This window comes from Schistocerca gregaria, chromosome 4 (assembly GCF_023897955.1).
Source record: "Schistocerca gregaria isolate iqSchGreg1 chromosome 4, iqSchGreg1.2, whole genome shotgun sequence".
Classification (NCBI taxonomy): Eukaryota; Metazoa; Arthropoda; class Insecta; order Orthoptera; family Acrididae; genus Schistocerca; species Schistocerca gregaria.
Genome location: NC_064923.1, coordinates 37,334,882 through 37,349,791, shown reverse-complemented (window position 1 = coordinate 37,349,791; position 14,910 = coordinate 37,334,882). Strand labels below are relative to the sequence as shown.

Below are 14,910 nucleotides of genomic sequence, written 5' to 3'. Positions count from 1 at the left end.
GAGACGCACTCACGCTTCTATGCAAGAGTTTCATATATATGGAGGGATCATTCAAGAAAACTGACGGCAGCGATACAGTGGGGTCCAAGCCGACACGAAACGCTTTAGCATTCCTGTTCCAAGAGATATGCTAAGAACTCAATTGGTCGTTGACCGACCGTACACGCAATGTTGGCATAACACCAACCCTTGAAACATATGTCTCAGCATCACCAGCAGATTTGCATAGTTTAGAAAGTGCAGGATGGTTCATAGACGATCCAGAGGTTAGAACAGTTGCAGAATACAAGCTATTTCTGCATACGTACCTCTAAAGATGATTGTGGGCTACTTTGAGGACATGAGACAGATTATTATGAACGCTAAATAAGAACTCATTCTGGTGCAGAGTGCAACGGACAATAACTCATACATTCGGGATGCTCATAAGGAGAAAATGATCACTATCAGGAAGATAATACGGAAAAGACTCACGTCAGTGTATCCGACGAAGACCGTTTGAAGCTTTTAAAAGTCATGAATTCGTGTACATTTCTGTCACTGACATTTCGCTCGTGGGAGATTTTTGAGTACCCAGCGTTACTGATGGCGAGCCGACAAATATTGGCTATTAAAACCTCCAGCCATCTAGAGACTCCTAGATTCATCATATTTGATGTTTATAAAGAATCCGCATTGACTGCAAATAGAAACAGGATGTTGACCTAGGTTTCCGCGCGGATAACGATGCCTTCTTCGGAAACTACAAACTGCCTAAAGAGGCATGGTCCAACATTAATACAGAACGCCCAAAAGGGCAAAAGACTCGCATAAAATGTAAAATAAACGGTACTTGTGTACCATGTCAATAGCTGTACTGAGCTCAAACGTCAGAAGCGTACTACCTCACTTCAGCCAACGTTCGGTGTGCTGCTGGCTCTCAGGTAAACTCCAGTCAGAACCTGTCACCCATCCGTGGGTTATTTGTTTTTGCGTGTCTATGGACACATTGACACAGTCCCCCACGGATCCCACGCTCAAAGAAAAGAAGCATGTCAGGATCAGTCAATAATTCTGTGCTGCACTTCGTTTTCTTGAGCATTGCGTCCCGAGACAATCCAGGTGCCGTGTGATAAAAGGCGGAGTCCAGAGAATATGTGGTCATACTTAGACTCCGGAACTTCTCGCAAACGTCCGCAAGCAAGCGCACGGCTGTGTCCATGTAAAGCTGTGCGTACTCTCCTAAAGTGGAAATATTGAATTCCCACCAGACATTCACGGCAAACTTATACTCTGCATTCGTTATGGCGTCGCCTGTGAGGTTGGTGGAGAATGCTGTTATGTCAGGTAGCCTAGTTTCATTGAGTTTGGCCATACTATCCACATACTCATATGGAAAAACCTCCTTCCTAGTCGCAAGTTGAAACTTTCCCTCGTCGGAAAATGCAGGTCGAGTGATATGCATATCCCCCAGAGGTAGAGTCTCAACAAGTTCCTGTAGTGGTGCTGCATAAAACGTAGCGTATCAAGGAAGTGGAGCATAATTCTTGGCGTCGTTCATTTGGAGAATGAAATATACTTGGCGACGCTCTCATGTAGGACACTGACCTGATCTTTCTCCAGACCGAAATCGGCCAAGTGCCCAACTAGAAACTGAGCCTCATACCCACTTCAATTGTGGAAGAAAACAGGTATGTGTCTAGGGAACTGGCACTTCAAATTGCACGCGTTGTGAGCTGCGGCACGGAATTTCCCTGTAAGATGACAATGGTCCCTACGAGAGGAGTTTCCGCTTTTCTGTCTAACGGTAGCCCCCAAATATAACAATCAGTGGCGTTATATACAGGTCTTCATTCTCCTTCGATTTAGTCATGGGAACGGTTCCGCTGTAAAGCTTATCAACCTCCTGTGAATATTTTTCAAGCTCAGAGAGCAACCAAACCGCAGTATTATCCCGACGTAAGATTTGTGTTAAGTTTGGAGTCATATGACGTTACAATTTGGTACTCTGCCGCATATGGTACGTGTTTCTCTGTAATGGTGGTGTATGAGGTCGCCTTCACAGTGGGTCACAGGAGTGAGGAGGCATTCAAAGTCGGCATATATTACAAACGGGCATCGCTCCTGGTGGTGAACATTCTTAAACTTTATGGTTTTCCTCAGTAGGCATGATACCACGTACCGGATCCTTGGAAGCGCGGTCTACTAGATGTATTGCTAATAACTTGTCTGAGGAAAAGTAGTTGAGGCACCTTAAACAAATATGCTTTTTACGCCGTTTGTCACTTAACTGAAAGTCCGCAGCTCGTGGTCGTGCGTTAGCGTTCTCGCTTCTCGCGCCCGGGTTCCCGGGTTCGATTCCCGGCGGGGTCAGGGATTTTCTCTGCCTCTTGATGAGTGGGTGTTGTGTGATGTCCTTAGGTTAGTTAGGTTTAAGTAGTTCTAAGTTCTAGGGGACTGATGACCATAGATGTTAAGTCCCATAGTGCTCAGTGCCACTTAACTGAAAACAAAGTAGGCGGCACATGTCCTTGATCCAAACATAGTGATAATACCACCTTGAGAGAAGAGCAGCATGTTTTCGTGCAGCTGATGCTCCCCGGCAAATTTTGAGAAATGGAGGGGTCAGACGACGATGTACTTGTCTAGCTCGCCTGACTTGCTTTTCTTCTTCTCCATGCCATTAACGTGAACCGATATGCCGGTATTCTGGGCCTCAAATTTAGGTATGTCATGGATGTAGACGGGGAACTCTATACCATTAAAGTTACAACACAAATGAATATTATCACCCACATCGTCTGTACTGGGACGCTCAGGAGGATCCCTTCGATCACACTTTCTTTCGCAAAACAAGCCTGATCTTTTCTATTTTGGACATTAATGCATGTCCTCTTGTTACCTCTATCTTCAGGGAGCTTGATATAACCAGATCCTCGATTTACCGGGTCGTAGACATGTATATGGATGTCCAGGTGTAGAATTCTGCTGAGTGCCTTAGCTGAGCCTTTCACTTCCATCTCTGAAAACCGGCTCAGTATAGCACTCAAGGTGGATTTACGAAACCACTCGGCGATTCATGTGCTCCTCATTATCACGCCATTTTACCCCCAAAGATAATGGATGCTCGTCTCTCCAACGCCACACTCAACTTTTGGCGGGTGCGATGATTCAGTGCAAAGCACATCACTGTGTTTAATGGCGGGATGCCACAGATCATTGACTACCTTGAGGAGCTGTGTTTCCGCAACAGGAAGGCATGCGCTTAGAAATCCAACAGGGTCGCGGTACCGTCCTGCAGAGTTTTCGATCCTGGAGAACAAGATTCGCTACTCAAAGGCGTCGGCAATCACCGAGTACTACAACTGCGGCATGGTGTCACTGACCTGATGTCCTTCACCAAAAGGACGGGGGGAGAGAACTGCCACTAGACACAGGATCTTCTGTATTACTAATACTAGAACAATTAGATGTAGCTGGAGAGGCGGATACGGTCGCGCGCTGTGCCTCACGCGAGGGTGCAGGAGACGCTGCTGAATCGAGCCGCTGCGAGAGGGAGGCCCATGGATGGCAGAGCGGTGCTGTGGCAACCGCAGCGGCCGGGTTAGGGCGGGGGCCTGGAGAGGTGGTTGCGGCCATGGCGGCGGCAGCAGTAGCCGCTTCCCGGTGAGAGAAGCCCGGACTTGGTGCAGGTGCACGTGGAGCGTAGCAGAGGACGACGGCTCTTTTGGGTGGACTTGCCCCACCGTCAATTAGCCCGCAGCCACTTGCAGATGCGCCTACAGCGGAGAGGTTCCTTATATAGATGTGATGATGTAGTATCACCTGATCTCAGTGTGAACCAATGGGTGTTGATCATTTTGGGGGTGAGGGGTGAGTTCACTAGCACTCATAGTGACTGAAAGCTGAACTAGTCAGATGCTTCCAGGACCTCGAAGAGAACTGAGCCTATGATAATTTATCAAATTACAGCTAAATAATTCATACTATGAGTGAAGATGCTATTTGGAACACATACTGTATGATATTGAATTCAGCCTTCGAATATGAAGTCATTATGCGTTTATATTACGAACTCGTCTGAGGAGGACGCAAGTAGACATATTCTTGGTCAAGGATTTATTGAATCTCGCTCAAAGTCTGTGAGCTTAGTGATTTTTTCGAACGTGAATGCTATATACATGTAGTTTTAGGCTGCTGGTATTAAGACAAGTGTTTGTTAGATTTAGTTTAGCTTCGCAAACGCTGAAGCAAATCATTTAGAAAGTCTTGAGATGATGAAATAGAGAATATTTTAGTATTAAGGAATAGTGTACAGTAGAAAAGATGAAAGTCTGGGCTATTTTCGTAAAGAGTTTATCTTTGGGAGTGAATTTTTCTATGGAGACATCAAGAAAGCGAACGTTATTTGTGGGACGCTATAGAATTCCAGAGGGTTCGACTTGGTTCAAATTTTTTACATAGTGATCTGCCTTGGGAACTTTGACGATCTTGAATTATGTAATAGGAGTGTGCTCTGGCTGTGTCCTGGACCACGTGGCGAACACACTGCTTGCTACCATCTTGAATAACGGTACTCGTGACATTAGATGACATCATGATAGCGTACTCTGTGTACCAAACCACGTGGTGAATACAATGTATACGGCCATCTTGAATAACAGTACTCGCGTCATCAGCTGACATTGCGAGGTGCCGGGGTTAGCAGTGTTTTAAACACTATATTCTTCTAGAATCTTCATATCGAAATGATTCTTTAAGCCCCCCTTTTCTAACTCCGACTTTTGCTGTTGCACATGGATTAAGAAGAAACGCGAACTGATTGTAATCGATCCTGCAAGTGGAGTAGAATAGAGCAAATTATTGTATACAGGAAAGTTTCATTAACGTAGTGGGAAATGAAAGGGTTGCTCTACCGATCAGCAAAATGAAAGTTCTGTACAAAATAACAATTGATTTATTATGACTAAACTCAAAATAATAAACAAAACACATGAAACATTTACAATACGTCAAATTCGATACTGAAATAAATTCTGTGAAGGTGAAGTTGTCCATAAACTAGATTGTGACATTTATGACCAAGTCGAGCCAATTCCTTGCAACTCAAATCTTAAGAGAAACGCCCAGCTAACAGAAACATTTATTGCTGCTACAGTAGTGAGAACTCAGACAATGAACACCCAAGACAGTGATTGATTTTAACAAGCGAAGTCTCACAGTAGCTCCGATACAGTCGATGACGCCACACACCCGTGACGCGACGTAGTCAGCAGTCAGCGCGGAATCCCCGCAGGTCTCACTCCAACGTATTGGTGTTCTTTGGACCTATCCCGGCAGAATGGTGCTCTGGCGTGCCAGAGACAGTGAACGAAAAACGAACCTGACAAATGAGACGAAACGGGTGAGTGAACTGTGATATTGGTGCGGTGTCTCCCGCAATGTTACAACCTGGGCAGTGTTTTTCCCTGGCTATAAACGCAGCGCTACAAGGTGGCTGAACTGGCCTGCCAGCTGCCAGCGGGGCTGAGGAGGACCTTCTGACTCTAGGGCTGCCTTTTCTCCGTGGCTGCCGCACGATGCGAATCAGAATGCGGCCGCTACCGCTTGGGCTACAAACAAAACTTGAACGCCAACGGCTTTTCCTAACTACGAACGAACTATTGCATTTAAAAGAAATATAAGTTTCCTGATTATATACGCAACTAATTCACATTCTAGTGATCAGATTTATAATGCCATCAGCTGTGTAGAATCTGAATTTAATTGTCTGGGTTTATAAAACGCTCTCTCTTTGTACGGGCTGGATATAATGGATGCCTTGGCCTCGCCAACGCTATCTATGTATCGCCTAGAAATAGTCTGTGATCCACACACACACACACACACACACACACACACACACACACACACACACACACACAGAGAGAGAGAGAGAGAGAGAGAGAGAGAGAGAGAGAGAGAGAGCTCTTCCCGCCGACATTCAGCCGTATGTGCACCAGTGTCCCTGGAGGGCCAAGCACGTACGTCAACCACGAGACGGACTCACGTTTCAGTTCATAAACAGCGAGCACTCGAACCGCCACGGCTAAGGCGCCAGTGTGCCTGCCGCCACGGTGTCTGGCACTATAGAAGACTGGGCAAATGAAAGTACTCGTATATTTTAAGGAACGGCAGAGTGACTGCGTTCTTGCCACAGTACCGCCAGACAGTGGGGCGGAAGGCGTGTGACGTGTAGTCGAGTGCTCTCTTGAAGCAGGCAGCAGCCAATCGGCATTCCGCTTTCACGTCATTTCCTACAAAATTTCAGGAGAAATGCCAGATGTTTGCAACCTGCTGCCACAATATTTCGGTGCAGAGTCTTCTGCCCATCTTCGTATGAGAAAATGTCTTTCTTTTCATTTGTAATGACACCTGATGTACAGTCCCACCAGCCAAACTGGTGGTCGGACTGCATTGATGAGGCTGGTTCTAAGGATTTCCCGATTCTTTCCCTTACCGATTTCTGACAGTATCTGTTAAATTCTCCAGGAAAGTGTTGTTAGTCCCTGTTGCTGGAGTGGTTTCCATTTGGGTTAACTGTCGCCAATATCCGACTTCTCCAGCATCATGACAGATACTGGATAACGAAATCAATCCCGATGGTCAGTGTCTCCACTGTCTGCAACCTGTACCTCGAAGGGCGCCGACCTTCGTATCGTACCGGTGGGCTAAGTCTCTGGCAGTCGTCTTCAGGAGCGGCACCTCCGTTCCATTGTGCACAGTAGTGATCCTAACAAGGAGATGGGCGTATACCCTCCAACTATGGACCTTGTTTCGGATACATTGCAGAATTCTCATTCACATCTTGACAATGGTCACCCATGCTGTGCTTTTGTATGTAAGTGATGGAAGTATAGCAGTCTTGTAGAGGCATGTTTTACTGACCGTTCGCAGGTTTCTACTAATGAAAAAGAAGTAGCAGCTACTGTTACTTAAAGGCCGTTTTTGTTGGACATGATAATGGAAAAGGACTTTTTGATCCATGTGAATAACGGGTAGATAGTTCTTGTTACTGTAAGCACTTTTCGTCGGACACTATGGTGGAAAAGGAGCTTCTGATCAATATGAATCCAGAGGTACTTCGTATCCGTCGACCGAGGAATGACGATGTGGTTCCGGAGGATTGGATTTTTCTTGGTAATGTAAATGCCTGTAGTTTTGTCAGCGTTGAGTGAAATGCACTGAACTCACTTATTTAACGCCCCGCCGGCACCCTCGTGGTGTATCCAGTTGGCGTTGCGCTGAGCCTTCCGCGGCGGAAACTCACCTCATCGATATCAAATTGATTGTCTTCATGTGGTAAAGTTGCAGAATGACGCCGGCTACGCACTGCACAAAAATTTTCTATGACGAGATTTCGCGCAGAATTTAACTGGATACAGCCAGCTACGTTATTTCCACTAGTTCATTGACCTGGAGTTGCAGAAAGGTTGACAATTCATCATACGTTCAGTCGAAATGCAGTGTGCGGCTATTGAGGATTTAGTTATTTGGAGAAAGGGTGATCCAGTATAAGATTTGCCGCATTCACACGATATCCTGAAAACAGGTGCCTTGCGCAACTATACGCCGTCTTTAACAGGTCAGAATAGCACAGAGATTTTGGAAGAAGAACGAAACATTGCTTCAATTTTATGTCTTCTTAAGATTCTACGCACTTCCGCTGCAACATTTCCAATAAATGGTGGATAAACAGTCATTTCGATGGTCTCATCTTGTCCCTTGCCCCGCCGTTTGTATATCTATAGGGGTCCTGTGGTGTGCGTACTGTAAGACGTTCAGTACAGACACCATCAGATTATTTGACCTGTCGCTCTAACGCAGTAGGCGAGTGTCAGCAATATGTCTCATGGTCTTACCGTGGCGTGTTTATCTTCTGCCGTTAGGTCAGACGATAGAAATTCCATTTGCACGCTTAGAGTAGCAGATTGCTGGTGACCAACTTTAAACAGAACTTGATTAATTTTCACACACATTTATTAAAATAATAGCAAGCATAAAAATTACTTACCTTGGTTCTGGATGCTATTTACAATTGACAATCTAAAGTTCCTTTGGGATTGATATGTTAATCTTATTCTCACATTTATGATACTTGACATTTATCTTCATGGCTATGTACAGGAATAGGGCAATCTTATTAGGCGCAGACTGGAACTTGACTATAGACTGGTACAGACAAATGTAGAACTCGTACAGACTGGTACAGACTGATGCAGAGAAATGCAGACTGGCTAATCAGAGGTCTGTACACTTGTTACAATACCTCGCACATTCATGTATCACTGCGCGAGTGTGATCCGCGAGGAGAAAAGGTTCTACGTTAGCAGCAATCTCATTGGCTGCGTTACATATTAATACGCGGATCGGCGGAAACAGAATTTGGTCCGTCGCTATGGCAGCGCCATCTCGTAGTGCAGAGACGGACGAGCGCTGTGTCTGCGCTGTTGTGCTTAGTGGGGCGCGCTCTAGTGGGAAAGTTGTGTACGCGCTGCCTACGCGGAACTATGTACACAACAGGTCCTGGAGTTATATTATTCAGGAACAGTGTTTGGAAGTGTTGCAATTCCACTTGCACACTATTGGCGTCTGAGATGGTGTGGCATCGGCAGATTAACATCGTCAGAACGCCAGTCGTTTATGGCGGGTGGTGGCAACCAGTAGCTTGTAAACAAAGGTCTGTACGAGTTGACTTGCGAAACAGTGAGTCTACCATCGCTCGCTAGTCGTACCAAGACATCTAAAAATGGCAAGAAACCATCTTTTCATATCCACACTAAATTTTATGGAGTTCGGATGTGGAAGGAACTCTCGGAAACCGTCCAAACCGTGAGGCCAAACTATAAAAAAGTCGTAACCGTATCGGTGAAATAGTGTTGCTTTTAAAATAGCTGAGGCGAGTGCTCGGTCGTCATAGAAAAGTTAGCCACCATGGGAGACAGTGGGGAGCTCGGAGCACGCATTTCCTTCGGTATTCACGTGAAGATGGCCGGAACACTTTGCTCCGAAGTATCGTGGCAGGAAGCGGCAGACATCCGACAGCTCTCGCGGATTTTCATTGAACAACCTGTACACCGGGAAAGTTTTAAATCGCTGTATTGTGTTTACAAACTAGCTCTACAGAACAGAGTGAGCACGTGCTGTTCTTCTCGACAAGCATTCCGCTTTCGTACCCGTAGCGCCACCGTGGCCGCCCCCTACCTTGAACAAAGTGCAGACGGAGGTGACGATGAGGCAGACGGAGGTGGCGACTGTGGGCAGGTGGTCCCAGTGGCCGCGCAGGCCTGCCAACTGCCCCGCGACGCTGGCCACCAGCTGCAGCAGCGACCACAGCGTGTAGGCCGAGTAGAGCCGGCGGAGGCAGCCCCGCTCCGGCGCCCACAGGCCGATGGCGCGCAGCAGGAGGCACGGCCACCGCACGTCCACCACCTGCTCGCACAGTGTTCGATTCGAAGAAAAACAGGGCGTTATAGTCTGCGCTACAGTACTTGCCGAATTACACTAATTTCTGTACAAACTGTAGACACTAGAGAGAAATTGTATAGACTATTTCTCTACGACATAGTCACAGACACTGTGAGAAGGTGTGGAGGCGTTACCATTACAAAAAAACAGTATATATATATCTTCCAGAATGAGATTTTCACTCTGCAGCGGAGTGTGCGCTGATATGAAACTTCCTGGCAGATTAAAACTGTGTGCCCGACCAGGACTCGAACTCGGGACCTTTGCCTTTCGCGGGCAAGTGCTCTACCATCTGAGCTACTGAAGCACGACTCCCGCCCAGTACTCACAGCTTTACTTCTGCCAGTATCCGTCTCCTATCTTCCAAACTTTACAGAAGCTCTCCTGCGAAACTTGCAGAACTAGCACTCCTGAAAGAAAGGATAGGTAGCTCAGATGGTAGAGCACTTGCCCGCGAAAGGCAACGGTCCCGATTTCGAGTCTCGGTCGGGCACACAGTTTTAATCTGCCAGGAAGTTTCACATCAGCGCACACTCCGCTGCAGAGTGAAAATCTCATTCTGGAAACATCCCCCAGTCTGTGGCTAAGCCATGTTTCGGCAACATCATTTCTTTCAGGAGTGCTAGTTCTGCAAGTTTCGCAGGAGAGCTTCTGTAAAGTTTGGAAGATAGGAGACGGATACTGGCAGAAGTAAAGCTGTAAGTACCGGGCCTGAGTCGTGCTTCGGTAGCTCAGATGGTAGAGCACTTGCCCGCGAAAAGCAAAGGTCCCGAGTTCGAGTCTCTGTCGGGCACACAGTTTTAATGTGCCAGGAAGTTTCAGTACATATATAAATTGATCACCATGACTTTTCTACACTTGACAGCTGACTCTTAGAAGCAGTCTGCCGCCGGCAGTGCTGCGAGGCGGTCACGCGCCAGAGCGTTGCGGTGTGTTTGTGTTTACTTCGGCCGCTGTAAGTGCAGTTTTCCCTTCTAGACCACCATGGCGCACAACTATCGGAAGAAGACATTACGTTTCAACTTTTGTTCCGACTTCGCCCGACCCAAGGCCCTGGAGGTAGAACGATTTATTCGCGATGAAGTTAAGATACCACCGACGGATCTAATTGGTATCCACTTGTCGATAGTTAGCAGTACCGTCTACGTCAAAATGATCAACGATGCGGCGTGCGACAAGGTGCTTCAAGAGGCAAAACGTGGACTGCGCTTCCGCCATTCCGACGGCAACGTCGGACCCGTTACCGTCGATCACGCAGGTCTCGGCACACGGACGATAAGGATATTCGAACTGCCGTTCGAACTACCTGCAGACGTCGTCATAGAGGCGCTCCGTCCCTATGGCAACGTTCTGGAACATGTTGCCGAACGATGGGTACAATTTCAGACCTATCCCGCTTTAAACGGTGTTAGACAGGTCCGCATCGAGTTGCAGAAACACGTGCCTTCTTATCTACGTATCGGAGGCTGCCGTGCCATTATAATGTACGACGGCCAACCTCGAACCTGTTCCGGTTGCGGGAAAGAAGGTCACCTACGGTCTGAATGCATTCAACGACGTGTCGCGCAGCTCCCGTTGTCGGAAGCGTCCGTCACACCCACTATGACCGCCCTACCGGTCACTTACGCAGCGGCTCTTGCCACGTCTACAGTTTCGTCCAGTCCGTCGCCCGTTCCTTCCGATCGGCACGTCCCACCGTCCCAGTCACCTATGGACGGTGCGGACGTCCCACCTGACAACCTTGCCGCCGAACAGGCTCCCGCACCGGACGCTGAGGAGAACAGTACTTCTTCACAACACCTGTTTGACAATTTCATTGTACCCACCGACGCATTCGAACCAGGTCCACTCTCTTCCTTGCCGTCCTCCGACACTGAGGAACACGTGCGCAAACAACGCTCGCCACGTAGGCGCAAACGCCGTCACCGTTCACCCACGAGCTCTCAAAGCGTCGCCACCCGCGACGACGAAGGCGACACCCAACCAACCGACATTTCCATGCAGAGGTCGGCGGACAACTTTCATGATGATCAAGACATTTCGCAGGACGGGACCTCTATGGAGGTCGCCACGCACAATATAACGATCGGTGCGCCGGTTGAGACGCCTGTCTCCCCGCCGACAACTCCAGATCTCTCTCACCACGACGCAATTCCCATGGACATTGGACGGACCCATGGCATAGGAGCATGGGCCGACGAGATTGAGGAAGATACGCCCCCTCCTCCGGATGAGTTGCCTCCGCCGGACAAGGCTGCCTGTTAACATCAAAAGCGAGGCCCTGCACCTGATGGGACGGGACTTCCTGTCGGTGCCCTCCTCTTACTTGCCTTGGTGATGGTAGATGCGCGTCCACCACCACTGAAACAAACGTATCGGTTTGCCACGCTGAACATCAACATGATCGGCACTGTACCCAAGCTGCAACTCCTATGTGACATGCTTCGGGCCTCTGACGTCGACGTCGCCCTTCTTCAGGAAGTACGCGTTGCCACACTACCACCAGTCTACGGCTACGACTCATACACGTCCACATGTGATCAATCAGGGCGTGGAGTGGCTTTCTACATACGCGAAGGAATCCCACTCAAGGACACGACAATCCTTCCCTGTGGAAGAGGCATGGCTGTTACCATCTTCGACACGCGCGTCATCAATATCTACGCTCCGTCTGGCTCCACGAACCGTCGGCAGCGGTCCACTTTCTTCGGACATGACGTGGCGCCCCTGTTTTCTGGAAGCTATGATCGCCTTATCATGGGAGGCGATTTCAACTGTGTCCTCCATCCGCAGGACCAAATGCCTGGTTATTCGCCATGCCCGGCGCTTCTCACCTTAATCGAAGATTTTCACCTAGTGGACGTTTGGGAGAAAATTCATGGCAATACCCCCGGTTTCACCCATTATACAGCACATTCTGCGAGCAGACTGGACCGGTTATATGTCTCTGCCCACCTTGGCAATGACGTCGCCCAAGCTGAACGGTGGCCCCTTGCATTCTCGGACCACTGCGCCGTCATTTGCTCCCTGGCTCTGCCACCTCAGTCAGTGTGGCGCAGCAGAGGTTACTGGAAGCTTAATACCTCCCTCCTTAATGATCCACACTGCCGACAATGTATTGCCACTACGTGGGCGTCTTGCGAAAGACGCCTTCCGCAGTACACATCCACGTTCCATTGGTGGCTCAAATGTGCCAAACCTGCGATCAGAAAGGCCTTCATACAATGTGGCAAGGAAGCAGCAGCATGGCATCGAGACAACACAAATTTTTACTACGCCGTCCTCCGTGAGCTCGATGCACTCCCTCCATCACCTGACACCCATAGGGAACGACAACGTACCAAAGCTCGTCTCCTCTCTCTTCAACGTGCACGACTGCATGGTGTCGTGGTGCGTTCCCGACGACAAGACCTCCTCCACGACGAAACCCCATCCACAATCCATGCCGCATCCGACCACAGTCGTCGACGTCGACTCTTCGTCTCCCACATCACGACCTCCGATGGTGTTCACCACACAACACAGGCGGCGGTGGTGTCTGCCTTTGCTGAACATTATCGCCAATTTTATGATGATGAACAGATGGCGACGCCCATTCCTGATGATCTCCGTCCTTCCCCTGACCGGACACTCACCGTAGCGGAGTCAACGTCCATGATGTCTGCAATCACCGCAGAAGAGGTAGTAGATGCGATCAACAGAGGGGCCAAGAACAAATCACCAGGACCAGATGGTCTCCCAGTGGAGTTTTACCGGGCGTTCACCACGTTGATGCTTCCTCGCTGGACGGAAATGATTCAGGAACTCTTTACTCCATCCTTCCCAATTCCACCTAAATTCGTCACTGGCATTCTTCTACCTGTGCCTAAACCGAAGGGAGGGTCTCATGTCTCTGCATATCGCCCCCTTACACTCCTGAATGCAGACTATAAAATCTATGCACGCCTCTTAGCAGCGCGCATGCGCACCGTCTTACCTACGGTCCTTTCACCTGAGCAGACTGCACGTGGTTGTGGGGCCACCTTACAAACAGCCCTAGGAGAATGCCGTGACCTCATTGCACTGGCGTCGGTTTGTCGCCTTCGTGCAGCACTGGTATCCGTCGATTTCACGAGTGCCTTTGATCGCGTTCGACACCCATTCCTCCTCATGGTGGCGACACGCATGGGGTTCCCATTACTTTTTGTCGATGCCATTCACCAGTTACTACTTCCCGCCGTCTCGATGGTACAAGTCAATGGGAGGCTTGTAGGACCGATTCATATACGCCGCTCTGTACGTCAAGGATGCCCTATGTCTACTTTACTATATGCCATTGCACTTGAGCCCCTCATCACTGGACTTACCTCTAGATGCAGGGCCTCACTTTGCGTGACTACACTTTTCACTGTAGGGCTTATGCGGACGATCTTCTCTTTCTCACCTGCTCCTCCACGGAACTCAATGACGCCATCCAGTGGATCCACCAGTATGGACATCTTTCTGGTAGCATTCTTAATGTCCGTAAATCGACTATGATGCACATTGGGCGCGGCCTCCCGGCTATGGTGCCGAACCCACTCCCAGTCAGTACCACCCTTCGTTACTTGGGTATCGAATTTACGAGCTCCACACACCGCACAGTGGCCCTGGCTTACCGGCGGCTTTTGCAGTCGATTCGGCACCATGTCCGCGGTCAAGTGCACCGTAACTTAAACCTACTCCAACGTGTGTCCTATGTCAACATGTATGTAGCCCCTAAACTGGTACACGTCGCCCAGATCCTCCCAATGCCGTTACTCCTTGGCCGCCGCATCCAATCAGCCTTTGGATATTTCGTGTCAGCAGGGGCACTTTTCAAAGTCCGCTACATCACTTTAACATTGCCTCCTGCAAAAGGTGGCCTCGGACTCGTCAACGTGCGGGCACGATCTTCCGCACTCTTTGTCCACACTCTGTTGCGGCACTGGCAGGGGACGGTTCCGTCCTTAACACGTAGTCTCTTAGATATCCTCCGACCAGCTTCTCTCGATCCACCGATCAATGTGGCACCTATTTCTCCATTATTGTACCACGTCGCCAATTGTTTCATAGAACTCAGCTACGTTCGGGCCGATCTTCCAGTCGCACGTCCTCCCCGTACAAAAGATTATTATCGTCTGTTTATGCTGTCCAATCCTTGCGACCCCATGGTGCTACGGCATCCTGACATTAACTGGCGCACGGTTTGGGGGTGTGTGCATGCACCCTTTTTACCGTCGTCTGTGTCTGTACTCTGGTATGTTTTAGTTTATGGAAAGTTCCCGACTAACAGTCTACTTTATCGCATAGGACTGGCCACCTCCCCACTCTGCCCTGACTGTCTGCTCGAAGACACCGACGAGCACCGTTTTACGTGCCCCCTGAAACAAAACGTATGGCTCCTCATCCAACGAATCGTGGGCT

General features: G+C 48.9%; 1 protein-coding gene across 1 annotated transcript in view; it reads right to left on the bottom strand.

The window, feature by feature from the left end:
* The window catches only part of LOC126266738 (odorant receptor Or2-like), a 210,960-nt gene that overhangs the window by 158,400 nt on the left and 37,650 nt on the right, over positions 1–14,910 (bottom strand). The window contains exon 2 of the mRNA XM_049971223.1: positions 9,223–9,450. Within this exon, the coding sequence (XP_049827180.1) occupies positions 9,223–9,450 (228 nt within the window). The remainder of the gene's footprint in view (positions 1–9,222; positions 9,451–14,910) is intronic.